We start from the raw sequence: 23,957 nt of genomic DNA on the forward strand, positions 1-23,957 counted from the left end.
GTTTGAACCATGTCATTGTAGATTTTCAGTGTATTAAACCCATCAAAAGTGTAAATTAGCCCAAAATTGCTGTATGCATGTGTCTATAAACTTTAATGTGATGCTGGTTATGAATACTAACAGCCAAAACATCAAGCAGCGTATTCAAAAGACTTTCAGATTGTATCAAAGACTCCACCTCATTCAAGTACATACATGCACACGGTGCCGATCGTGCAGTTACGCAGGACACGACAGCTGTGAAGCAGACTTGCGGCAAGGCTGGTAGGCACTTTTGTTTCCCCTTAACTTGCTTTCGTTATTTTATTTAATTTTTTTTTTTTTCCATCTTAGAACAGATTGGCTTGTTTTTTGCCCACTGAATTGTTAGTCCCAGTTAGTCCCATTATTTTGTGTTTACCTTAAGTTTAACTAAGCTGCTATATTTGTACTTATAGCTTATTTCTTTCTTTTTTCATTTTTTTTACTTAGTAAACAAAATCATTATTGTTTATCTATGTTGTTTAGCTATGATCTGGTTAAAAAGGAATGGTCTATATTATCACATTTCTCTGAGCAAAACTGGTAATATATGGATTTAAAAAGTGGAATGTAGACCAAGTAATTGGTGAACACTTTGAATAATTGCTAATTTAATAACATTTCAAATGGCCATTGCATTTTTGCAAATTGTCTAAGGGACTCCATTTGAAATTTAAACCAAACATATTGTTTAGCGCTATGTATTCATTTTTTCATTTTATTGGCTCAATTCATTTACTTGTTCTATGACCAGTAAAGAAAAACTTGAAGTTTATAACAGCCTGAATTAGTCAATTATTCATTATTCTAATGTAATAATAATTGCCTTTTTATTGGAGATTGATTGCTTTTTATTCTTGAACTATCCATGTCCCGAACATATTTTGTTAGTAAAACTGTATTCAGGTTCCAGTTTAGCTTATTTTTAGGTCTGCTTGTTTTTGAGTTCTTGAGGTTTGGATTAAACTCATTCAATTTAAGCTACCAGTCAAACAGGCTAATAAATGTAAGAATTCAATAATTAAATGTAAGTTTGATAAGAGTGGGTGGTGTTTTCCACCACTGGAACAAAGTTTTTAAAATTCATGCACCCTGTAGCTGTGCCTCACCAACCCGCTTTGGGAACCACTAATCTCGATTACTATTTTAGGTGAGGTACAGCCGGCTGGTTTCAAAAGTGCAGTTGCTAATCTGTGGTAAAAGTGTATTCAAAAATCCCGCTAGTTCATAGTTTCTGTGGTTTTTATCCCGTCATGTGTTTTGCCATATTTGAGACTATTTATTTAAAACTGCTAAAGGAAAGCAGTGCTGCAGAACAAACTAAATTACACAGCCTCGCAGTGTGCGTAAGTTCTGGTACATTGACTCCTTCTGGTAATTCTCTGAAATTCTTAAACTGTATAAATAGGTCATTGGCACTGAATCTTGACTCATGGCTCTTGGTGGCTTTTAGAACATGTATGTGACCTGGTTCATGCAAATTTCCTCTTTCTGCATTATGAAAATCATAACTTACTTCAAAGCAACATTAAACCTTCAGATTTTTCATCTTGATAAGGTGTTTTTTGACTTTGGAACGTCATGACGTGTGTGTGTGTGTGTCTACATACCATGTTGCCTAGTATAAAAATTACTTTTTGGGGAGAGAATCAAACCTGCCAGCTGTCAGTCTGCATTGCACTTATTTAAGATGTACCATGTGTTATTTCTTTGACAGTGGTGGTTCCGTGTTTAAGGCCTTATGTTAGTGACCTGAAGGTTGTGTTGTTCAAATTCCAGGACAACCCTTGTGCAAGACCCTTAGCTCATTATGCCTTACTAAATCAATTTGGATCAAATCTGGCAAACTGAGAAATGTAATCACTTGTGTTTATTAGGCAGAGTCAATTAAACATCCCTTGTTGCATCATATGATTGTGTAAAAAAAAAAAAAAAAAATCTATAAAAAAAATCAGATGGGTGAAAAAGCAAGGACAGTCATAGTTGTGTTAATTTTAGTTAAATGTTTTTCCCTCATATTTCCATTCTTCTTTTCTCCACAGTGTCAAAGATGAATATGACTGGGGAATATGACAGCTATGACAGTATGGAAAGTCCATGTGAGATGAATAGTAATTCAGTAAACCTTCACGTTAAGTACTATCTCCAGGTCTACGTGCACTCCCTTATCTGCATTGTAGGTTTCATTGGCAATGTCCTGGTGATCCTTACATATGCTTTCTATAAGCGCACCAAGTCCATGACAGATGTTTACCTACTTAACGTGGCCATAGCAGATGTCCTGTTTGTAGTGGCCCTGCCTCTGATCATCTTTAGTGAGCAGAGTGGCTGGGCATTGGGTGATTGGTCCTGCAAGCTGTTGCGTGGAGTCTACAGCATCAACCTGTACAGCGGCACCCTACTGCTGGCTTGCATCAGTTTAGACCGCTATTTGGCTATTGTACAAGCTCGCCGCTCTTTCAGATTCCGCTCAAGCATGATGGTCTACAGTTACGTGATCTGTTCAGTAGTCTGGCTTTTAGCCTTGCTCCTGACTTTGCCCACTTTCATCTACTATGAACGCTACAAACTCAGTGAAACATTCAATACAACATTTCTAGAATATACAGAGATTTCTGATGGTACATACTTGACTGAGGAGCCTTGGACTTCAACTTCTTCACTTCCACTCAACTTGCAAGAGGAGAAACACGTTTGCTTCTTCCGCTTCAAGGACAACAACACTGCAAAGCAGGTCAAGGTACTAGCGCCAAGTGCCCAGGTGGCTATAGGGTTTTGCTTACCATTGCTGATCATGGGCTTCTGCTACTCCAGTGTGGTGTTCACACTCCTGCGTGCCAAGAACTTCCAAAGGCACAAGGCTGTGCGTGTGGTCCTGACTGTGGTGCTGGTCTTTGTCATCTGTCATCTGCCTTACAATGCAGCACTGCTCTACGACATCATTTACATGTTCTCCAGTACAGAATGCAGCGATTATAACAACACACACCTGCTGCTGACCCTCACAGAAAGCCTGGCCTACCTGCACTGCTGCCTTAACCCACTGCTCTATGCCTTCATTGGTGTCAAATTCAGGAACCACTTCCGCAAGGTTGTGGAGGACCTCTGGTGCCTTGGGAAGAGCTACATCGGGGCACGGCGCACCTCACGAATCACCTCTGAGGCATACTTATCTTCCCGAAGGTCTGTAGACAGCTCAGGGAACGAAAACGGCACCTCCTTCACCATGTAAAAAAATTGGGTATCCCTGGTTAACAATTATAGCTGAGGTGTATTAAGACTATCAGGTTTGTGGTTCTTTGCTGCACATAAAAACAATGCAAGCTCCATGCTACAGTTAAATGTTTTTTTGTTTTGTTTTGTTTTGTTTTTTAAATAAATGTTTAGTCATTGCAGCAAGAAGATTTTATGTAACTCCTATTCATGTTTAGTAATCCCTTTTTGTATTTGTACATAAAGTGTTTTATTATATCTTGTTGTCTTCTGTAACTTTATTTCGTAAATGATATGAGCTTCAAATGTATAAAATAATTTTTTTAGTTTTTGCACTGAAGTGTTCCTGTACCAGTGTGGTGCGCTTTGTGTTCATTATAGCTATTGAGCACGCACACACACACACACACACACACCTTGTAAATAAAGATACTTGTATCAATCTATTCCCATGTTGGAGTCTTTAGAGCAAATTGTAAAACTGTTGTTTTGTTTACAGACAAGCTTACAGCATAACACATGGTTTTATTGAGAGAGAGAGCCTTATAAAATATTGTCAAGTCAAATATAAATCATAGCTAATAGAAAATTGCTATTTGTAGCAATAAATATTAGGTGACGTGTTGTTTCTCTGTCTGACGGATCAGATAGTACATGATGCTAACTCTTCTTCATGTGTTCACCTCAAAAGCCCTCAAAACGAGCTGTTAGGCTGGATGACTGTATGTTGCCTCTTAACTTGATTTAGTTTGAGGCTATGACGTTATCAACGTCATCCTGTCCCACCAAAAGCCTCTGCTGCTTGATGCTGAAGATTTACTTCAGATTTGCTCCTCTTCCTCACTAGGAGTTGCTCTGAGAACTATAACTAGACTTCTAAAAGTATTTAAGAGCACATACATGCCCAGGCCCAGGGTTATTTCCCCTCCTGTCACTTCATATGCAGGGTCAGAGTGTATGAGAGTTTTGAGAAGTCTCGTTCTGTCTCGTTGCTGCCACCTCTCGTTACTCTATGCACATCGGAAGCACCCGACACACTCACCTATTTAAGAGCACCTAATAATACTACTAATAATTAAGGCTTAATAAATTTTATACTTCGCGCTTTTTTTATTTTTTTTTTTTACATTTCCTGGGGCTCTATTCACAAAGAAACACTTTCTCCTAAGTCATATTAGAGATTCAAGTTCCTGACTAAGAATTTCTCATTAAAAACTATTCACGAAACCGCTGAGATATTTTTTTATTAGGGGCGTGGTAGGGGGCGGGGCTGGCCACATTACTACATATGACGGTATGTTTGATGAATGAATCTCGACAGAGATTGGCTGATGCTCTAGGTAAACTCATACATTATGCATAATGGTATTAAAAAACGAACATTCAATGCTTTCATACATGAACACGTGATTCTAATCTAAATGCTCACATGTCAAATATATTTTCAGCAAAGCCAGCGCAGAGCTTTACAACATGGAGTATTAAATCAGCAGCACATCCTGAGTTGGACTTGGACTCCAGCTCCTTCCCTGAGAGAGAACAAAACAAAACCCCTCCAAATGAGCTGCTAGGCTGGATGACTGTATGTTGTCAACTCCCTAAAACTTCAATAGCTAGTAGGCTATAGCATAAGTCAAGTGTATTAGCCGCTCGACTTCTTTTAATCTTATTTTATTTTGTGACTCCCACCTTCTTAAAAATGCATGCACTCACTCTCTTCCAAACAATTTAATTCCCTGATTTCCCATTCCAATCAAGAGCCCTTAGTATAATCTCTGCTTTCCTTTCCGTCCCTATATCCCTATATGAAAATGAAGTAGCGTATGCTGAGCAAGAGAAAAGAAAAACCTCTTGAAATAATGCTTTAATTAAAGAAACAAATACGTAAATAAATGAAGGAACAACGCCCAAAAGTGGTCGCTCTACTGCCACCTACTGGCCGGTTAGCTCAGTTGGTTAGAGCGTGGTGCTAATAACGCCAAGGTCGCGGGTTCGATCCCCGTACGGGCCACGCGAGCTTTTGGCCTCTGTCTTCTCCTCAAATCCCAGGGTTTTCACTGCTATATCTTAATAAACAGCTTTACACCCTGGAGTACTAAATCAGCAGCACATCCCGAGTTCAAGTGACTTGAATTTCACCTCCTTCACCTCCTTCCCTTCCACTCCACTTGCAAAAGGAGCAACGCATGTGATTCTTCCTCTGTCCAAGGGCTAGTGCCGAGTTCACACACACCTTGTTGCTCATCCGCTTGGTCAATGAGAATTAAGTCCAAGGTGCCAGTAAAGGATCCTCTCTGATCCCATATCATTGTAGAGTGCAGCAGCTTTGCTGAAGTTTGTGAACACTCAACAATATGAGACACACCTAGTTAATTCCTCAGTGGTTCAGTTGGTGGACATGGGCCTGTGATGATAGGTATGACAATGGGAGCATATGATGAAAATGTTATTGGTATATTTAAAGATACTTGTATCAATCTATTCCTATATTGGAATCTTTACAGCAAATCGTAAAACTGTTGTTTTGTTTACAGACAAGCTTACAGCTTAACACATCGTTTTATTGAGAGAGAGAGAGAGAGAGAGAGAGAGAGAGAGAACAAAACAAAATCCCTCCAAATGAGCTGCTAGGCTGGATGACTGTATGTTGTCAACTCCCTAAAACTTCAATAGCTAGTAGGCTATAGCATAAGTCAAGTGTATTAGCCTCTCGACTTCTTTTAATCTTATTTTATTTTGTGACTCCCACCTTCTTAAAAATGCATGCACTCTCTCTCTTCCAAACAATTTAATTCCCTGATTTCCCATTCCAATCAAGAGCCCTTAGTATAATCTCTGCTTTCCTTTCCGTCCCTATATCCCTATATGAAAATGAAGTAGCGTATGCTGAGCAAGAGAAAAGAAAACCTCTTGAAATAATGCTTTAATTAAAGAAACAAATATGTAAATAAATGAAGGAACAACGCCCAAAAGTGGTCGCTCTACTGCCACCTACTGGCCGGTTAGCTCAGTTGGTTAGAGCGTGGTGCTAATAACGCCAAGGTCGCGGGTTCGATCCCCGTACGGGCCACGCGAGCTTTTGGCCTCTGTCTTCTCCTCAAATCCCAGGGTTTTCACTGCTATATCTTAATAAACAGCTTTACACCCTGGAGTACTAAATCAGCAGCACATCCCGAGTTCAAGTGACTTGGATTTCACCTCCTTCACCTCCTTCCCTTCCACTCCACTTGCAAAAGGAGCAACGCATGTGATTCTTCCTCTGTCCAAGGGCTAGTGCCGAGTTCACACACACCTTGTTGCTTATCCGCTTGGTCAATGAGAATTAAGTCCAAGGTGCCAGTAAAGGATCCTCTCTGAGCCCATATCATTGTAGAGTGCAGCAGCTTTGCTGAAGTTTGTGAACACTCAACAATATGAGACACACCTAGTTAATTCCTCAGTGGTTCAGTTGGTGGACATGGGCCTGTGATGATAGGTATGACAATGGGAGCATATGATGAAAATGTTATTGGTATATTTAAAGATACTTGTATCAATCTATTCCTATATTGGAATCTTTACAGCAAATCGTAAAACTGTTGTTTTGTTTACAGACAAGCTTACAGCTTAACACATCGTTTTATTGAGAGAGAGAGAGAGAGAGAGAGAACAAAACAAAATCCCTCCAAATGAGCTGCTAGGCTGGATGACTGTATGTTGTCAACTCCCTAAAACTTCAATAGCTAGTAGGCTATAGCATAAGTCAAGTGTATTAGCCTCTCGACTTCTTTTAATCTTATTTTATTTTGTGACTCCCACCTTCTTAAAAATGCATGCACTCTCTCTCTTCCAAACAATTTAATTCCCTGATTTCCCATTCCAATCAAGAGCCCTTAGTATAATCTCTGCTTTCCTTTCCGTCCCTATATCCCTATATGAAAATGAAGTAGCGTATGCTGAGCAAGAGAAAAGAAAAACCTCTTGAAATAATGCTTTAATAAAAGAAACAAATATGTAAATAAATGAAGGAACAACGCCCAAAAGTGGTCGCTCTACTGCCACCTACTGGCCGGTTAGCTCAGTTGGTTAGAGCGTGGTGCTAATAACGCCAAGGTCGCGGGTTCGATCCCCGTACGGGCCACGCGAGCTTTTGGCCTCTGTCTTCTCCTCAAATCCCAGGGTTTTCACTGCTATATCTTAATAAACAGCTTTACACCCTGGAGTACTAAATCAGCAGCACATCCCGAGTTCAAGTGACTTGAATTTCACCTCCTTCACCTCCTTCCCTTCCACTCCACTTGCAAAAGGAGCAACGCATGTGATTCTTCCTCTGTCGAAGGGCTAGTGCCGAGTTCACACACACCTTGTTGCTTATCCGCTTGGTCAATGAGAATTAAGTCCAAGGTGCCAGTAAAGGATCCTCTCTGAGCCCATATCATTGTAGAGTGCAGCAGCTTTGCTGAAGTTTGTGAACACTCAACAATATGAGACACACCTAGTTAATTCCTCAGTGGTTCAGTTGGTGGACATGGGCCTGTGATGATAGGTATGACAATGGGAGCATATGATGAAAATGTTATTGGTATATTTAAAGATACTTGTATCAATCTATTCCTATATTGGAGTCTTTACAGCAAATCGTAAAACTGTTGTTTTGTTTACAGACAAGCTTACAGCTTAACACATCGTTTTATTGAGAGAGAGAGAGAGAGAGAGAGAGAACAAAACAAAATCCCTCCAAATGAGCTGCTAGGCTGGATGACTGTATGTTGTCAACTCCCTAAAACTTCAATAGCTAGTAGGCTATAGCATAAGTCAAGTGTATTAGCCTCTCGACTTCTTTTAATCTTATTTTATTTTGTGACTCCCACCTTCTTAAAAATGCATGCACTCTCTCTCTTCCAAACAATTTAATTCCCTGATTTCCCATTCCAATCAAGAGCCCTTAGTATAATCTCTGCTTTCCTTTCCGTCCCTATATCCCTATATGAAAATGAAGTAGCGTATGCTGAGCAAGAGAAAAGAAAACCTCTTGAAATAATGCTTTAATTAAAGAAACAAATATGTAAATAAATGAAGGAACAACGCCCAAAAGTGGTCGCTCTACTGCCACCTACTGGCCGGTTAGCTCAGTTGGTTAGAGCGTGGTGCTAATAACGCCAAGGTCGCGGGTTCGATCCCCGTACGGGCCACGCGAGCTTTTGGCCTCTGTCTTCTCCTCAAATCCCAGGGTTTTCACTGCTATATCTTAATAAACAGCTTTACACCCTGGAGTACTAAATCAGCAGCACATCCCGAGTTCAAGTGACTTGAATTTCACCTCCTTCACCTCCTTCCCTTCCACTCCACTTGCAAAAGGAGCAACGCATGTGATTCTTCCTCTGTCCAAGGGCTAGTGCCGAGTTCACACACACCTTGTTGCTTATCCGCTTGGTCAATGAGAATTAAGTCCAAGGTGCCAGTAAAGGATCCTCTCTGATCCCATATCATTGTAGAGTGCAGCAGCTTTGCTGAAGTTTGTGAGCACTCAACAATATGAGACACACCTAGTTAATTCCTCAGTGGTTCAGTTGGTGGACATGGGCCTGTGATGATAGGTATGACAATGGGAGCATATGATGAAAATGTTATTGGTATATTTAAAGATACTTGTATCAATCTATTCCTATATTGGAGTCTTTACAGCAAATCGTAAAACTGTTGTTTTGTTTACAGACAAGCTTACAGCTTAACACATCGTTTTATTGAGAGAGAGAGAGAGAGAGAGAGAGAGAACAAAACAAAACCCCTCCAAATGAGCTGCTAGGCTGGATGACTGTATGTTGTCAACTCCCTAAAACTTCAATAGCTAGTAGGCTATAGCATAAGTCAAGTGTATTAGCCGCTCGACTTCTTTTAACTTTATTTTATTTTGTGACTCTCACCTTCTTAAAAATGCATGCATTCACTCTCTTCCAAACAATTTAATTCCCTGATTTCCCATTCCAATCAAGAGCCCTCAGTATAATCTCTGCTTTCCTTTCCGTCCCTATATCCCTATATGAAAATGAAGTAGCGTATGCTGAGCAAGAGAAAAGAAAAACCTCTTGAAATAATGCTTTAATTAAAGAAACAAATATGTAAATAAATGAAGGAACAACGCCCAAAAGTGGTCGCTCTACTGCCACCTACTGGCCGGTTAGCTCAGTTGGTTAGAGCGTGGTGCTAATAACGCCAAGGTCGCGGGTTCGATCCCCGTACGGGCCACGCGAGCTTTTGGCCTCTGTCTTCTCCTCAAATCCCAGGGTTTTCACTGCTATATCTTAATAAACAGCTTTACACCCTGGAGTACTAAATCAGCAGCACATCCCGAGTTCAAGTGACTTGAATTTCACCTCCTTCACCTCCTTCCCTTCCACTCCACTTGCAAAAGGAGCAACGCATGTGATTCTTCCTCTGTCGAAGGGCTAGTGCCGAGTTCACACACACCTTGTTGCTTATCCGCTTGGTCAATGAGAATTAAGTCCAAGGTGCCAGTAAAGGATCCTCTCTGAGCCCATATCATTGTAGAGTGCAGCAGCTTTGCTGAAGTTTGTGAACACTCAACAATATGAGACACACCTAGTTAATTCCTCAGTGGTTCAGTTGGTGGACATGGGCCTGTGATGATAGGTATGACAATGGGAGCATATGATGAAAATGTTATTGGTATATTTAAAGATACTTGTATCAATCTATTCCTATATTGGAATCTTTACAGCAAATCGTAAAACTGTTGTTTTGTTTACAGACAAGCTTACAGCTTAACACATCGTTTTATTGAGAGAGAGAGAGAGAGAGAGAACAAAACAAAATCCCTCCAAATGAGCTGCTAGGCTGGATGACTGTATGTTGTCAACTCCCTAAAACTTCAATAGCTAGTAGGCTATAGCATAAGTCAAGTGTATTAGCCTCTCGACTTCTTTTAATCTTATTTTATTTTGTGACTCCCACCTTCTTAAAAATGCATGCACTCACTCTCTTCCAAACAATTTAATTCCCTGATTTCCCATTCCAATCAAGAGCCCTTAGTATAATCTCTGCTTTCCTTTCCGTCCCTATATCCCTATATGAAAATGAAGTAGCGTATGCTGAGCAAGAGAAAAGAAAAACCTCTTGAAATAATGCTTTAATAAAAGAAACAAATATGTAAATAAATGAAGGAACAACGCCCAAAAGTGGTCGCTCTACTGCCACCTACTGGCCGGTTAGCTCAGTTGGTTAGAGCGTGGTGCTAATAACGCCAAGGTCGCGGGTTCGATCCCCGTACGGGCCACGCGAGCTTTTGGCCTCTGTCTTCTCCTCAAATCCCAGGGTTTTCACTGCTATATCTTAATAAACAGCTTTACACCCTGGAGTACTAAATCAGCAGCACATCCCGAGTTCAAGTGACTTGAATTTCACCTCCTTCACCTCCTTCCCTTCCACTCCACTTGCAAAAGGAGCAACGCATGTGATTCTTCCTCTGTCCAAGGGCTAGTGCCGAGTTCACACACACCTTGTTGCTTATCCGCTTGGTCAATGAGAATTAAGTCCAAGGTGCCAGTAAAGGATCCTCTCTGATCCCATATCATTGTAGAGTGCAGCAGCTTTGCTGAAGTTTGTGAACACTCAACAATATGAGACACACCTAGTTAATTCCTCAGTGGTTCAGTTGGTGGACATGGGCCTGTGATGATAGGTATGACAATGGGAGCATATGATGAAAATGTTATTGGTATATTTAAAGATACTTGTATCAATCTATTCCTATATTGGAATCTTTACAGCAAATCGTAAAACTGTTGTTTTGTTTACAGACAAGCTTACAGCTTAACACATCGTTTTATTGAGAGAGAGAGAGAGAGAGAACAAAACAAAATCCCTCCAAATGAGCTGCTAGGCTGGATGACTGTATGTTGTCAACTCCCTAAAACTTCAATAGCTAGTAGGCTATAGCATAAGTCAAGTGTATTAGCCTCTCGACTTCTTTTAATCTTATTTTATTTTGTGACTCCCACCTTCTTAAAAATGCATGCACTCTCTCTCTTCCAAACAATTTAATTCCCTGATTTCCCATTCCAATCAAGAGCCCTTAGTATAATCTCTGCTTTCCTTTCCGTCCCTATATCCCTATATGAAAATGAAGTAGCGTATGCTGAGCAAGAGAAAAGAAAACCTCTTGAAATAATGCTTTAATTAAAGAAACAAATATGTAAATAAATGAAGGAACAACGCCCAAAAGTGGTCGCTCTACTGCCACCTACTGGCCGGTTAGCTCAGTTGGTTAGAGCGTGGTGCTAATAACGCCAAGGTCGCGGGTTCGATCCCCGTACGGGCCACGCGAGCTTTTGGCCTCTGTCTTCTCCTCAAATCCCAGGGTTTTCACTGCTATATCTTAATAAACAGCTTTACACCCTGGAGTACTAAATCAGCAGCACATCCCGAGTTCAAGTGACTTGGATTTCACCTCCTTCACCTCCTTCCCTTCCACTCCACTTGCAAAAGGAGCAACGCATGTGATTCTTCCTCTGTCCAAGGGCTAGTGCCGAGTTCACACACACCTTGTTGCTTATCCGCTTGGTCAATGAGAATTAAGTCCAAGGTGCCAGTAAAGGATCCTCTCTGAGCCCATATCATTGTAGAGTGCAGCAGCTTTGCTGAAGTTTGTGAACACTCAACAATATGAGACACACCTAGTTAATTCCTCAGTGGTTCAGTTGGTGGACATGGGCCTGTGATGATAGGTATGACAATGGGAGCATATGATGAAAATGTTATTGGTATATTTAAAGATACTTGTATCAATCTATTCCTATATTGGAATCTTTACAGCAAATCGTAAAACTGTTGTTTTGTTTACAGACAAGCTTACAGCTTAACACATCGTTTTATTGAGAGAGAGAGAGAGAGAGAGAGAACAAAACAAAATCCCTCCAAATGAGCTGCTAGGCTGGATGACTGTATGTTGTCAACTCCCTAAAACTTCAATAGCTAGTAGGCTATAGCATAAGTCAAGTGTATTAGCCTCTCGACTTCTTTTAATCTTATTTTATTTTGTGACTCCCACCTTCTTAAAAATGCATGCACTCTCTCTCTTCCAAACAATTTAATTCCCTGATTTCCCATTCCAATCAAGAGCCCTTAGTATAATCTCTGCTTTCCTTTCCGTCCCTATATCCCTATATGAAAATGAAGTAGCGTATGCTGAGCAAGAGAAAAGAAAAACCTCTTGAAATAATGCTTTAATAAAAGAAACAAATATGTAAATAAATGAAGGAACAACGCCCAAAAGTGGTCGCTCTACTGCCACCTACTGGCCGGTTAGCTCAGTTGGTTAGAGCGTGGTGCTAATAACGCCAAGGTCGCGGGTTCGATCCCCGTACGGGCCACGCGAGCTTTTGGCCTCTGTCTTCTCCTCAAATCCCAGGGTTTTCACTGCTATATCTTAATAAACAGCTTTACACCCTGGAGTACTAAATCAGCAGCACATCCCGAGTTCAAGTGACTTGAATTTCACCTCCTTCACCTCCTTCCCTTCCACTCCACTTGCAAAAGGAGCAACGCATGTGATTCTTCCTCTGTCCAAGGGCTAGTGCCGAGTTCACACACACCTTGTTGCTTATCCGCTTGGTCAATGAGAATTAAGTCCAAGGTGCCAGTAAAGGATCCTCTCTGAGCCCATATCATTGTAGAGTGCAGCAGCTTTGCTGAAGTTTGTGAACACTCAACAATATGAGACACACCTAGTTAATTCCTCAGTGGTTCAGTTGGTGGACATGGGCCTGTGATGATAGGTATGACAATGGGAGCATATGATGAAAATGTTATTGGTATATTTAAAGATACTTGTATCAATCTATTCCTATATTGGAGTCTTTACAGCAAATCGTAAAACTGTTGTTTTGTTTACAGACAAGCTTACAGCTTAACACATCGTTTTATTGAGAGAGAGAGAGAGAGAGAGAGAGAACAAAACAAAATCCCTCCAAATGAGCTGCTAGGCTGGATGACTGTATGTTGTCAACTCCCTAAAACTTCAATAGCTAGTAGGCTATAGCATAAGTCAAGTGTATTAGCCTCTCGACTTCTTTTAATCTTATTTTATTTTGTGACTCCCACCTTCTTAAAAATGCATGCACTCTCTCTCTTCCAAACAATTTAATTCCCTGATTTCCCATTCCAATCAAGAGCCCTTAGTATAATCTCTGCTTTCCTTTCCGTCCCTATATCCCTATATGAAAATGAAGTAGCGTATGCTGAGCAAGAGAAAAGAAACCTCTTGAAATAATGCTTTAATTAAAGAAACAAATATGTAAATAAATGAAGGAACAACGCCCAAAAGTGGTCGCTCTACTGCCACCTACTGGCCGGTTAGCTCAGTTGGTTAGAGCGTGGTGCTAATAACGCCAAGGTCGCGGGTTCGATCCCCGTACGGGCCACGCGAGCTTTTGGCCTCTGTCTTCTCCTCAAATCCCAGGGTTTTCACTGCTATATCTTAATAAACAGCTTTACACCCTGGAGTACTAAATCAGCAGCACATCCCGAGTTCAAGTGACTTGAATTTCACCTCCTTCACCTCCTTCCCTTCCACTCCACTTGCAAAAGGAGCAACGCATGTGATTCTTCCTCTGTCGAAGGGCTAGTGCCGAGTTCACACACACCTTGTTGCTTATCCGCTTGGTCAATGAGAATTAAGTCCAAGGTGCCAGTAAAGGATCCTCTCTGATCCCATATCATTGTAGAGTGCAGCAGCTTTGCTGAAGTTTGTGAGCACTCAACAATATGAGACACACCTAGTTAATTCCTCAGTGGTTCAGTTGGTGGACATGGGCCTGTGATGATAGGTATGACAATGGGAGCATATGATGAAAATGTTATTGGTATATTTAAAGATACTTGTATCAATCTATTCCTATATTGGAGTCTTTACAGCAAATCGTAAAACTGTTGTTTTGTTTACAGACAAGCTTACAGCTTAACACATCGTTTTATTGAGAGAGAGAGAGAGAGAGAGAGAGAGAACAAAACAAAACCCCTCCAAATGAGCTGCTAGGCTGGATGACTGTATGTTGTCAACTCCCTAAAACTTCAATAGCTAGTAGGCTATAGCATAAGTCAAGTGTATTAGCCGCTCGACTTCTTTTAACTTTATTTTATTTTGTGACTCTCACCTTCTTAAAAATGCATGCATTCACTCTCTTCCAAACAATTTAATTCCCTGATTTCCCATTCCAATCAAGAGCCCTCAGTATAATCTCTGCTTTCCTTTCCGTCCCTATATCCCTATATGAAAATGAAGTAGCGTATGCTGAGCAAGAGAAAAGAAAAACCTCTTGAAATAATGCTTTAATTAAAGAAACAAATATGTAAATAAATGAAGGAACAACGCCCAAAAGTGGTCGCTCTACTGCCACCTACTGGCCGGTTAGCTCAGTTGGTTAGAGCGTGGTGCTAATAACGCCAAGGTCGCGGGTTCGATCCCCGTACGGGCCACGCGAGCTTTTGGCCTCTGTCTTCTCCTCAAATCCCAGGGTTTTCACTGCTATATCTTAATAAACAGCTTTACACCCTGGAGTACTAAATCAGCAGCACATCCCGAGTTCAAGTGACTTGAATTTCACCTCCTTCACCTCCTTCCCTTCCACTCCACTTGCAAAAGGAGCAACGCATGTGATTCTTCCTCTGTCGAAGGGCTAGTGCCGAGTTCACACACACCTTGTTGCTTATCCGCTTGGTCAATGAGAATTAAGTCCAAGGTGCCAGTAAAGGATCCTCTCTGAGCCCATATCATTGTAGAGTGCAGCAGCTTTGCTGAAGTTTGTGAACACTCAACAATATGAGACACACCTAGTTAATTCCTCAGTGGTTCAGTTGGTGGACATGGGCCTGTGATGATAGGTATGACAATGGGAGCATATGATGAAAATGTTATTGGTATATTTAAAGATACTTGTATCAATCTATTCCTATATTGGAATCTTTACAGCAAATCGTAAAACTGTTGTTTTGTTTACAGACAAGCTTACAGCTTAACACATCGTTTTATTGAGAGAGAGAGAGAGAGAGAGAACAAAACAAAATCCCTCCAAATGAGCTGCTAGGCTGGATGACTGTATGTTGTCAACTCCCTAAAACTTCAATAGCTAGTAGGCTATAGCATAAGTCAAGTGTATTAGCCTCTCGACTTCTTTTAATCTTATTTTATTTTGTGACTCCCACCTTCTTAAAAATGCATGCACTCACTCTCTTCCAAACAATTTAATTCCCTGATTTCCCATTCCAATCAAGAGCCCTTAGTATAATCTCTGCTTTCCTTTCCGTCCCTATATCCCTATATGAAAATGAAGTAGCGTATGCTGAGCAAGAGAAAAGAAAAACCTCTTGAAATAATGCTTTAATAAAAGAAACAAATATGTAAATAAATGAAGGAACAACGCCCAAAAGTGGTCGCTCTACTGCCACCTACTGGCCGGTTAGCTCAGTTGGTTAGAGCGTGGTGCTAATAACGCCAAGGTCGCGGGTTCGATCCCCGTACGGGCCACGCGAGCTTTTGGCCTCTGTCTTCTCCTCAAATCCCAGGGTTTTCACTGCTATATCTTAATAAACAGCTTTACACCCTGGAGTACTAAATCAGCAGCACATCCCGAGTTCAAGTGACTTGAATTTCACCTCCTTCACCTCCTTCCCTTCCACTCCACTTGCAAAAGGAGCAACGCATGTGATTCTTCCTCTGTCCAAGGGCTAGTGCCGAGTTCACACACACCTTGTTGCTTATCCGCTTGGTCAATGAGAATTAAGTCCAAGGTGCCAGTAAAGGATCCTCTCTGATCCCATATCATTGTAGAGTGCAGCAGCTTTGCTGAAGTTTGTGAACACTCAACAATATGAGACACACCTAGTTAATTCCTCAGTGGTTCAGTTGGTGGACATGGGCCTGTGATGATAGGTATGACAATGGGAGCATATGATGAAAATGTTATTGGTATATTTAAAGATACTTGTATCAATCTATTCCTATATTGGAATCTTTACAGCAAATCGTAAAACTGTTGTTTTGTTTACAGACAAGCTTACAGCTTAACACATCGTTTTATTGAGAGAGAGAGAGAGAGAGAACAAAACAAAATCCCTCCAAATGAGCTGCTAGGCTGGATGACTGTATGTTGTCAACTCCCTAAAACTTCAATAGCTAGTAGGCTATAGCATAAGTCAAGTGTATTAGCCTCTCGACTTCTTTTAATCTTATTTTATTTTGTGACTCCCACCTTCTTAAAAATGCATGCACTCTCTCTCTTCCAAACAATTTAATTCCCTGATTTCCCATTCCAATCAAGAGCCCTTAGTATAATCTCTGCTTTCCTTTCCGTCCCTATATCCCTATATGAAAATGAAGTAGCGTATGCTGAGCAAGAGAAAAGAAAAACCTCTTGAAATAATGCTTTAATAAAAGAAACAAATACGTAAATAAATGAAGGAACAACGCCCAAAAGTGGTCGCTCTACTGCCACCTACTGGCCGGTTAGCTCAGTTGGTTAGAGCGTGGTGCTAATAACGCCAAGGTCGCGGGTTCGATCCCCGTACGGGCCACGCGAGCTTTTGGCCTCTGTCTTCTCCTCAAATCCCAGGGTTTTCACTGCTATATCTTAATAAACAGCTTTACACCCTGGAGTACTAAATCAGCAGCACATCCCGAGTTCAAGTGACTTGAATTTCACCTCCTTCACCTCCTTCCCTTCCACTCCACTTGCAAAAGGAGCAACGCATGTGATTCTTCCTCTGTCGAAGGGCTAGTGCCGAGTTCACACACACCTTGTTGCTTATCCGCTTGGTCAATGAGAATTAAGTCCAAGGTGCCAGTAAAGGATCCTCTCTGATCCCATATCATTGTAGAGTGCAGCAGCTTTGCTGAAGTTTGTGAACACTCAACAATATGAGACACACCTAGTTAATTCCTCAGTGGTTCAGTTGGTGGACATGGGCCTGTGATGATAGGTATGACAATGGGAGCATATGATGAAAATGTTATTGGTATATTTAAAGATACTTGTATCAATCTATTCCTATATTGGAATCTTTACAGCAAATCGTAAAACTGTTGTTTTGTTTACAGACAAGCTTACAGCTTAACACATCGTTTTATTGAGAGAGAGAGAGAGAGAGAGAGAGAGAACAAAACAAAATCCCTCCAAATGAGCTGCTAGGCTGGATGACTGTATGTTGTCAACTCCCTAAAACTTCAATAGCTAGTAGGCTATAGCATAAGTCAAGTGTATTAGCCTCTCGACTTCTTTTAATCTTATTTTATTTTGTGACTCCCACCTTCTTAAAAATGCATGCACTCTCTCTCTTCCAAACAATTTAATTCCCTGATTTCCCATTCCAATCAAGAGCCCTTAGTATAATCTCTGCTTTCCTTTCCGTCCCTATATCCCTATATGAAAATGAAGTAGCGTATGCTGAGCAAGAGAAAAGAAAAACCTCTTGAAATAATGCTTTAATAAAAGAAACAAATATGTAAATAAATGAAGGAACAACGCCCAAAAGTGGTCGCTCTACTGCCACCTACTGGCCGGTTAGCTCAGTTGGTTAGAGCGTGGTGCTAATAACGCCAAGGTCGCGGGTTCGATCCCCGTACGGGCCACGCGAGCTTTTGGCCTCTGTCTTCTCCTCAAATCCCAGGGTTTTCACTGCTATATCTTAATAAACAGCTTTACACCCTGGAGTACTAAATCAGCAGCACATCCCGAGTTCAAGTGACTTGGATTTCACCTCCTTCACCTCCTTCCCTTCCACTCCACTTGCAAAAGGAGCAACGCATGTGATTCTTCCTCTGTCCAAGGGCTAGTGCCGAGTTCACACACACCTTGTTGCTTATCCGCTTGGTCAATGAGAATTAAGTCCAAGGTGCCAGTAAAGGATCCTCTCTGATCCCATATCATTGTAGAGTGCAGCAGCTTTGCTGAAGTTTGTGAACACTCAACAATATGAGACACACCTAGTTAATTCCTCAGTGGTTCAGTTGGTGGACATGGGCCTGTGATGATAGGTATGACAATGGGAGCATATGATGAAAATGTTATTGGTATATTTAAAGATACTTGTATCAATCTATTCCTATATTGGAATCTTTACAGCAAATCGTAAAACTGTTGTTTTGTTTACAGACAAGCTTACAGCTTAACACATCGTTTTATTGAGAGAGAGAGAGAGAGAGAGAACAAAACAAAATCCCTCCAAATGAGCTGCTAGGCTGGATGACTGTATGTTGTCAACTCCCTAAAACTTCAATAGCTAGTAGGCTATAGCATAAGTCAAGTGTATTAGCCTCTCGACTTCTTTTAATCTTATTTTATTTTGTGACTCCCACCTTCTTAAAAATGCATGCACTCTCTCTCTTCCAAACAATTTAATTCCCTGATTTCCCATTCCAATCAAGAGCCCTTAGTATAATCTCTGCTTTCCTTTCCGTCCCTATATCCCTATATGAAAATGAAGTAGCGTATGCTGAGCAAGAGAAAAGGAAAACCTCTTGAAATAATGCTTTAATTAAAGAAACAAATATGTAAATAAATGAAGGAACAACGCCCAAAAGTGGTCGCTCTACTGCCACCTACTGGCCGGTTAGCTCAGTTGGTTAGAGCGTGGTGCTAATAACGCCAAGGTCGCGGGTTCGATCCCCGTACGGGCCACGCGAGCTTTTGGCCTCTGTCTTCTCCTCAAATCCCAGGGTTTTCACTGCTATATCTTAATAAACAGCTTTACACCCTGGAGTACTAAATCAGCAGCACATCCCGAGTTCAAGTGACTTGGATTTCACCTCCTTCACCTCCTTCCCTTCCACTCCACTTGCAAAAGGAGCAACGCATGTGATTCTTCCTCTGTCCAAGGGCTAGTGCCGAGTTCACACACACCTTGTTGCTTATCCGCTTGGTCAATGAGAATTAAGTCCAAGGTGCCAGTAAAGGATCCTCTCTGATCCCATATCATTGTAGAGTGCAGCAGCTTTGCTGAAGTTTGTGAACACTCAACAATATGAGACACACCTAGTTAATTCCTCAGTGGTTCAGTTGGTGGACATGGGCCTGTGATGATAGGTATGACAATGGGAGCATATGATGAAAATGTTATTGGTATATTTAAAGATACTTGTATCAATCTATTCCTATATTGGAATCTTTACAGCAAATCGTAAAACTGTTGTTTTGTTTACAGACAAGCTTACAGCTTAACACATCGTTTTATTGAGAGAGAGAGAGAGAGAGAGAACAAAACAAAATCCCTCCAAATGAGCTGCTAGGCTGGATGACTGTATGTTGTCAACTCCCTAAAACTTCAATAGCTAGTAGGCTATAGCATAAGTCAAGTGTATTAGCCTCTCGACTTCTTTTAATCTTATTTTATTTTGTGACTCCCACCTTCTTAAAAATGCATGCACTCTCTCTCTTCCAAACAATTTAATTCCCTGATTTCCCATTCCAATCAAGAGCCCTTAGTATAATCTCTGCTTTCCTTTCCGTCCCTATATCCCTATATGAAAATGAAGTAGCGTATGCTGAGCAAGAGAAAAGAAAACCTCTTGAAATAATGCTTTAATTAAAGAAACAAATATGTAAATAAATGAAGGAACAACGCCCAAAAGTGGTCGCTCTACTGCCACCTACTGGCCGGTTAGCTCAGTTGGTTAGAGCGTGGTGCTAATAACGCCAAGTACGCGGGTTCGATCCCCGTACGGGCCACGCGAGCTTTTGGCCTCTGTCTTCTCCTCAAATCCCAGGGTTTTCACTGCTATATCTTAATAAACAGCTTTACACCCTGGAGTACTAAATCAGCAGCACATCCCGAGTTCAAGTGACTTGGATTTCACCTCCTTCACCTCCTTCCCTTCCACTCCACTTGCAAAAGGAGCAACGCATGTGATTCTTCCTCTGTCCAAGGGCTAGTGCCGAGTTCACACACACCTTGTTGCTTATCCGCTTGGTCAATGAGAATTAAGTCCAAGGTGCCAGTAAAGGATCCTCTCTGATCCCATATCATTGTAGAGTGCAGCAGCTTTGCTGAAGTTTGTGAACACTCAACAATATGAGACACACCTAGTTAATTCCTCAGTGGTTCAGTTGGTGGACATGGGCCTGTGATGATAGGTATGACAATGGGAGCATATGATGAAAATGTTATTGGTATATTTAAAGATACTTGTATCAATCTATTCCTATATTGGAATCTTTACAGCAAATCGTAAAACTGTTGTTTTGTTTACAGACAAGCTTACAGCTTAACACATCGTTTTATTGAGAGAGAGAGAGAGAGAGAGAACAAAACAAAATCCCTCCAAATGAGCTGCTAGGCTGGATGACTGTATGTTGTCAACTCCCTAAAACTTCAATAGCTAGTAGGCTATAGCATAAGTCAAGTGTATTAGCCTCTCGACTTCTTTTAATCTTATTTTATTTTGTGACTCCCACCTTCTTAAAAATGCATGCACTCTCTCTCTTCCAAACAATTTAATTCCCTGATTTCCCATTCCAATCAAGAGCCCTTAGTATAATCTCTGCTTTCCTTTCCGTCCCTATATCCCTATATGAAAATGAAGTAGCGTATGCTGAGCAAGAGAAAAGAAAAACCTCTTGAAATAATGCTTTAATAAAAGAAACAAATATGTAAATAAATGAAGGAACAACGCCCAAAAGTGGTCGCTCTACTGCCACCTACTGGCCGGTTAGCTCAGTTGGTTAGAGCGTGGTGCTAATAACGCCAAGGTCGCGGGTTCGATCCCCGTACGGGCCACGCGAGCTTTTGGCCTCTGTCTTCTCCTCAAATCCCAGGGTTTTCACTGCTATATCTTAATAAACAGCTTTACACCCTGGAGTACTAAATCAGCAGCACATCCCGAGTTCAAGTGACTTGAATTTCACCTCCTTCACCTCCTTCCCTTCCACTCCACTTGCAAAAGGAGCAACGCATGTGATTCTTCCTCTGTCCAAGGGCTAGTGCCGAGTTCACACACACCTTGTTGCTTATCCGCTTGGTCAATGAGAATTAAGTCCAAGGTGCCAGTAAAGGATCCTCTCTGAGCCCATATCATTGTAGAGTGCAGCAGCTTTGCTGAAGTTTGTGAACACTCAACAATATGAGACACACCTAGTTAATTCCTCAGTGGTTCAGTTGGTGGACATGGGCCTGTGATGATAGGTATGACAATGGGAGCATATGATGAAAATGTTATTGGTATATTTAAAGATACTTGTATCAATCTATTCCTATATTGGAATCTTTACAGCAAATCGTAAAACTGTTGTTTTGTTTACAGACAAGCTTACAGCTTAACACATCGTTTTATTGAGAGAGAGAGAGAGAGAGAGAGAGAACAAAACAAAATCCCTCCAAATGAGCTGCTAGGCTGGATGACTGTATGTTGTCAACTCCCTAAAACTTCAATAGCTAGTAGGCTATAGCATAAGTCAAGTGTATTAGCCTCTCGACTTCTTTTAATCTTATTTTATTTTGTGACTCCCACCTTCTTAAAAATGCATGCACTCTCTCTCTTCCAAACAATTTAATTCCCTGATTTCCCATTCCAATCAAGAGCCCTTAGTATAATCTCTGCTTTCCTTTCCGTCCCTATATCCCTATATGAAAATGAAGTAGCGTATGCTGAGCAAGAGAAAAGAAAAACCTCTTGAAATAATGCTTTAATTAAAGAAACAAATATGTAAATAAATGAAGGAACAACGCCCAAAAGTGGTCGCTCTACTGCCACCTACTGGCCGGTTAGCTCAGTTGGTTAGAGCGTGGTGCTAATAACGCCAAGGTCGCGGGTTCGATCCCCGTACGGGCCACGCGAGCTTTTGGCCTCTGTCTTCTCCTCAAATCCCAGGGTTTTCACTGCTATATCTTAATAAACAGCTTTACACCCTGGAGTACTAAATCAGCAGCACATCCCGAGTTCAAGTGACTTGAATTTCACCTCCTTCACCTCCTTCCCTTCCACTCCACTTGCAAAAGGAGCAACGCATGTGATTCTTCCTCTGTCGAAGGGCTAGTGCCGAGTTCACACACACCTTGTTGCTTATCCGCTTGGTCAATGAGAATTAAGTCCAAGGTGCCAGTAAAGGATCCTCTCTGATCCCATATCATTGTAGAGTGCAGCAGCTTTGCTGAAGTTTGTGAACACTCAACAATATGAGACACACCTAGTTAATTCCTCAGTGGTTCAGTTGGTGGACATGGGCCTGTGATGATAGGTATGACAATGGGAGCATATGATGAAAATGTTATTGGTATATTTAAAGATACTTGTATCAATCTATTCCTATATTGGAATCTTTACAGCAAATCGTAAAACTGTTGTTTTGTTTACAGACAAGCTTACAGCTTAACACATCGTTTTATTGAGAGAGAGAGAGAGAGAGAGAGAGAGAACAAAACAAAATCCCTCCAAATGAGCTGCTAGGCTGGATGACTGTATGTTGTCAACTCCCTAAAACTTCAATAGCTAGTAGGCTATAGCATAAGTCAAGTGTATTAGCCTCTCGACTTCTTTTAATCTTATTTTATTTTGTGACTCCCACCTTCTTAAAAATGCATGCACTCTCTCTCTTCCAAACAATTTAATTCCCTGATTTCCCATTCCAATCAAGAGCCCTTAGTATAATCTCTGCTTTCCTTTCCGTCCCTATATCCCTATATGAAAATGAAGTAGCGTATGCTGAGCAAGAGAAAAGAAAAACCTCTTGAAATAATGCTTTAATAAAAGAAACAAATACGTAAATAAATGAAGGAACAACGCCCAAAAGTGGTCGCTCTACTGCCACCTACTGGCCGGTTAGCTCAGTTGGTTAGAGCGTGGTGCTAATAACGCCAAGGTCGCGGGTTCGATCCCCGTACGGGCCACGCGAGCTTTTGGCCTCTGTCTTCTCCTCAAATCCCAGGGTTTTCACTGCTATATCTTAATAAACAGCTTTACACCCTGGAGTACTAAATCAGCAGCACATCCCGAGTTCAAGTGACTTGAATTTCACCTCCTTCACCTCCTTCCCTTCCACTCCACTTGCAAAAGGAGCAACGCATGTGATTCTTCCTCTGTCGAAGGGCTAGTGCCGAGTTCACACACACCTTGTTGCTTATCCGCTTGGTCAATGAGAATTAAGTCCAAGGTGCCAGTAAAGGATCCTCTCTGATCCCATATCATTGTAGAGTGCAGCAGCTTTGCTGAAGTTTGTGAACACTCAACAATATGAGACACACCTAGTTAATTCCTCAGTGGTTCAGTTGGTGGACATGGGCCTGTGATGATAGGTATGACAATGGGAGCATATGATGAAAATGTTATTGGTATATTTAAAGATACTTGTATCAATCTATTCCTATATTGGAATCTTTACAGCAAATCGTAAAACTGTTGTTTTGTTTACAGACAAGCTTACAGCTTAACACATCGTTTTATTGAGAGAGAGAGAGAGAGAGAGAGAGAACAAAACAAAATCCCTCCAAATGAGCTGCTAGGCTGGATGACTGTATGTTGTCAACTCCCTAAAACTTCAATAGCTAGTAGGCTATAGCATAAGTCAAGTGTATTAGCCTCTCGACTTCTTTTAATCTTATTTTATTTTGTGACTCCCACCTTCTTAAAAATGCATGCACTCACTCTCTTCCAAACAATTTAATTCCCTGATTTCCCATTCCAATCAAGAGCCCTCAGTATAATCTCTGCTTTCCTTTCCGTCCCTATATCCCTATATCCCTAT

General features: G+C 41.1%; 1 protein-coding gene and 18 non-coding genes across 19 annotated transcripts; all 19 read left to right on the forward strand.

Annotated features, from left to right (window-relative positions):
* Positions 1–115: 115 nt before the first annotated feature.
* On the forward strand, positions 116–3,680 carry ccr6a (chemokine (C-C motif) receptor 6a). The gene is made up of 2 exons (XM_034313834.2): positions 116–264; positions 2,064–3,680. The coding sequence occupies exon 2, from the start codon at positions 2,072–2,074 to the stop codon at positions 3,251–3,253; it is 1,182 nt and encodes a 393-aa protein (XP_034169725.2). The 5' UTR covers positions 116–264; positions 2,064–2,071; the 3' UTR covers positions 3,254–3,680.
* A 1,491-nt stretch (positions 3,681–5,171) lies between these two features.
* Positions 5,172–5,245, forward strand: trnai-aau (transfer RNA isoleucine (anticodon AAU)). The gene has a single exon. It is a non-coding gene; the product is annotated as a tRNA-Ile (tRNA).
* Positions 5,246–6,230: 985 nt separating this feature from the next.
* trnai-aau (transfer RNA isoleucine (anticodon AAU)) lies at positions 6,231–6,304 on the forward strand. The gene has a single exon. It is a non-coding gene; the product is annotated as a tRNA-Ile (tRNA).
* A 976-nt stretch (positions 6,305–7,280) lies between these two features.
* Positions 7,281–7,354, forward strand: trnai-aau (transfer RNA isoleucine (anticodon AAU)). The gene has a single exon. It is a non-coding gene; the product is annotated as a tRNA-Ile (tRNA).
* Positions 7,355–8,331: 977 nt separating this feature from the next.
* Positions 8,332–8,405, forward strand: trnai-aau (transfer RNA isoleucine (anticodon AAU)). The gene has a single exon. It is a non-coding gene; the product is annotated as a tRNA-Ile (tRNA).
* Positions 8,406–9,385: 980 nt separating this feature from the next.
* On the forward strand, positions 9,386–9,459 carry trnai-aau (transfer RNA isoleucine (anticodon AAU)). Its single transcript has one exon. It is a non-coding gene; the product is annotated as a tRNA-Ile (tRNA).
* Positions 9,460–10,433: 974 nt separating this feature from the next.
* Positions 10,434–10,507, forward strand: trnai-aau (transfer RNA isoleucine (anticodon AAU)). The gene has a single exon. It is a non-coding gene; the product is annotated as a tRNA-Ile (tRNA).
* Positions 10,508–11,478: 971 nt separating this feature from the next.
* trnai-aau (transfer RNA isoleucine (anticodon AAU)) lies at positions 11,479–11,552 on the forward strand. Its single transcript has one exon. It is a non-coding gene; the product is annotated as a tRNA-Ile (tRNA).
* Positions 11,553–12,528: 976 nt separating this feature from the next.
* Positions 12,529–12,602, forward strand: trnai-aau (transfer RNA isoleucine (anticodon AAU)). Its single transcript has one exon. It is a non-coding gene; the product is annotated as a tRNA-Ile (tRNA).
* Positions 12,603–13,578: 976 nt separating this feature from the next.
* trnai-aau (transfer RNA isoleucine (anticodon AAU)) lies at positions 13,579–13,652 on the forward strand. Its single transcript has one exon. It is a non-coding gene; the product is annotated as a tRNA-Ile (tRNA).
* A 980-nt stretch (positions 13,653–14,632) lies between these two features.
* Positions 14,633–14,706, forward strand: trnai-aau (transfer RNA isoleucine (anticodon AAU)). The gene has a single exon. It is a non-coding gene; the product is annotated as a tRNA-Ile (tRNA).
* A 974-nt stretch (positions 14,707–15,680) lies between these two features.
* On the forward strand, positions 15,681–15,754 carry trnai-aau (transfer RNA isoleucine (anticodon AAU)). The gene has a single exon. It is a non-coding gene; the product is annotated as a tRNA-Ile (tRNA).
* Positions 15,755–16,726: 972 nt separating this feature from the next.
* Positions 16,727–16,800, forward strand: trnai-aau (transfer RNA isoleucine (anticodon AAU)). Its single transcript has one exon. It is a non-coding gene; the product is annotated as a tRNA-Ile (tRNA).
* A 980-nt stretch (positions 16,801–17,780) lies between these two features.
* On the forward strand, positions 17,781–17,854 carry trnai-aau (transfer RNA isoleucine (anticodon AAU)). Its single transcript has one exon. It is a non-coding gene; the product is annotated as a tRNA-Ile (tRNA).
* Positions 17,855–18,828: 974 nt separating this feature from the next.
* Positions 18,829–18,902, forward strand: trnai-aau (transfer RNA isoleucine (anticodon AAU)). The gene has a single exon. It is a non-coding gene; the product is annotated as a tRNA-Ile (tRNA).
* A 973-nt stretch (positions 18,903–19,875) lies between these two features.
* trnai-aau (transfer RNA isoleucine (anticodon AAU)) lies at positions 19,876–19,949 on the forward strand. Its single transcript has one exon. It is a non-coding gene; the product is annotated as a tRNA-Ile (tRNA).
* Positions 19,950–20,923: 974 nt separating this feature from the next.
* Positions 20,924–20,997, forward strand: trnai-aau (transfer RNA isoleucine (anticodon AAU)). Its single transcript has one exon. It is a non-coding gene; the product is annotated as a tRNA-Ile (tRNA).
* A 978-nt stretch (positions 20,998–21,975) lies between these two features.
* trnai-aau (transfer RNA isoleucine (anticodon AAU)) lies at positions 21,976–22,049 on the forward strand. The gene has a single exon. It is a non-coding gene; the product is annotated as a tRNA-Ile (tRNA).
* A 980-nt stretch (positions 22,050–23,029) lies between these two features.
* On the forward strand, positions 23,030–23,103 carry trnai-aau (transfer RNA isoleucine (anticodon AAU)). Its single transcript has one exon. It is a non-coding gene; the product is annotated as a tRNA-Ile (tRNA).
* The last annotated feature ends 854 nt before the right edge of the window (positions 23,104–23,957 follow it).

The sequence above is a fragment of the Pangasianodon hypophthalmus genome, chromosome 19 (genome assembly GCF_027358585.1).
Source record: "Pangasianodon hypophthalmus isolate fPanHyp1 chromosome 19, fPanHyp1.pri, whole genome shotgun sequence".
NCBI classification, from domain to species: Eukaryota; Metazoa; Chordata; class Actinopteri; order Siluriformes; family Pangasiidae; genus Pangasianodon; species Pangasianodon hypophthalmus.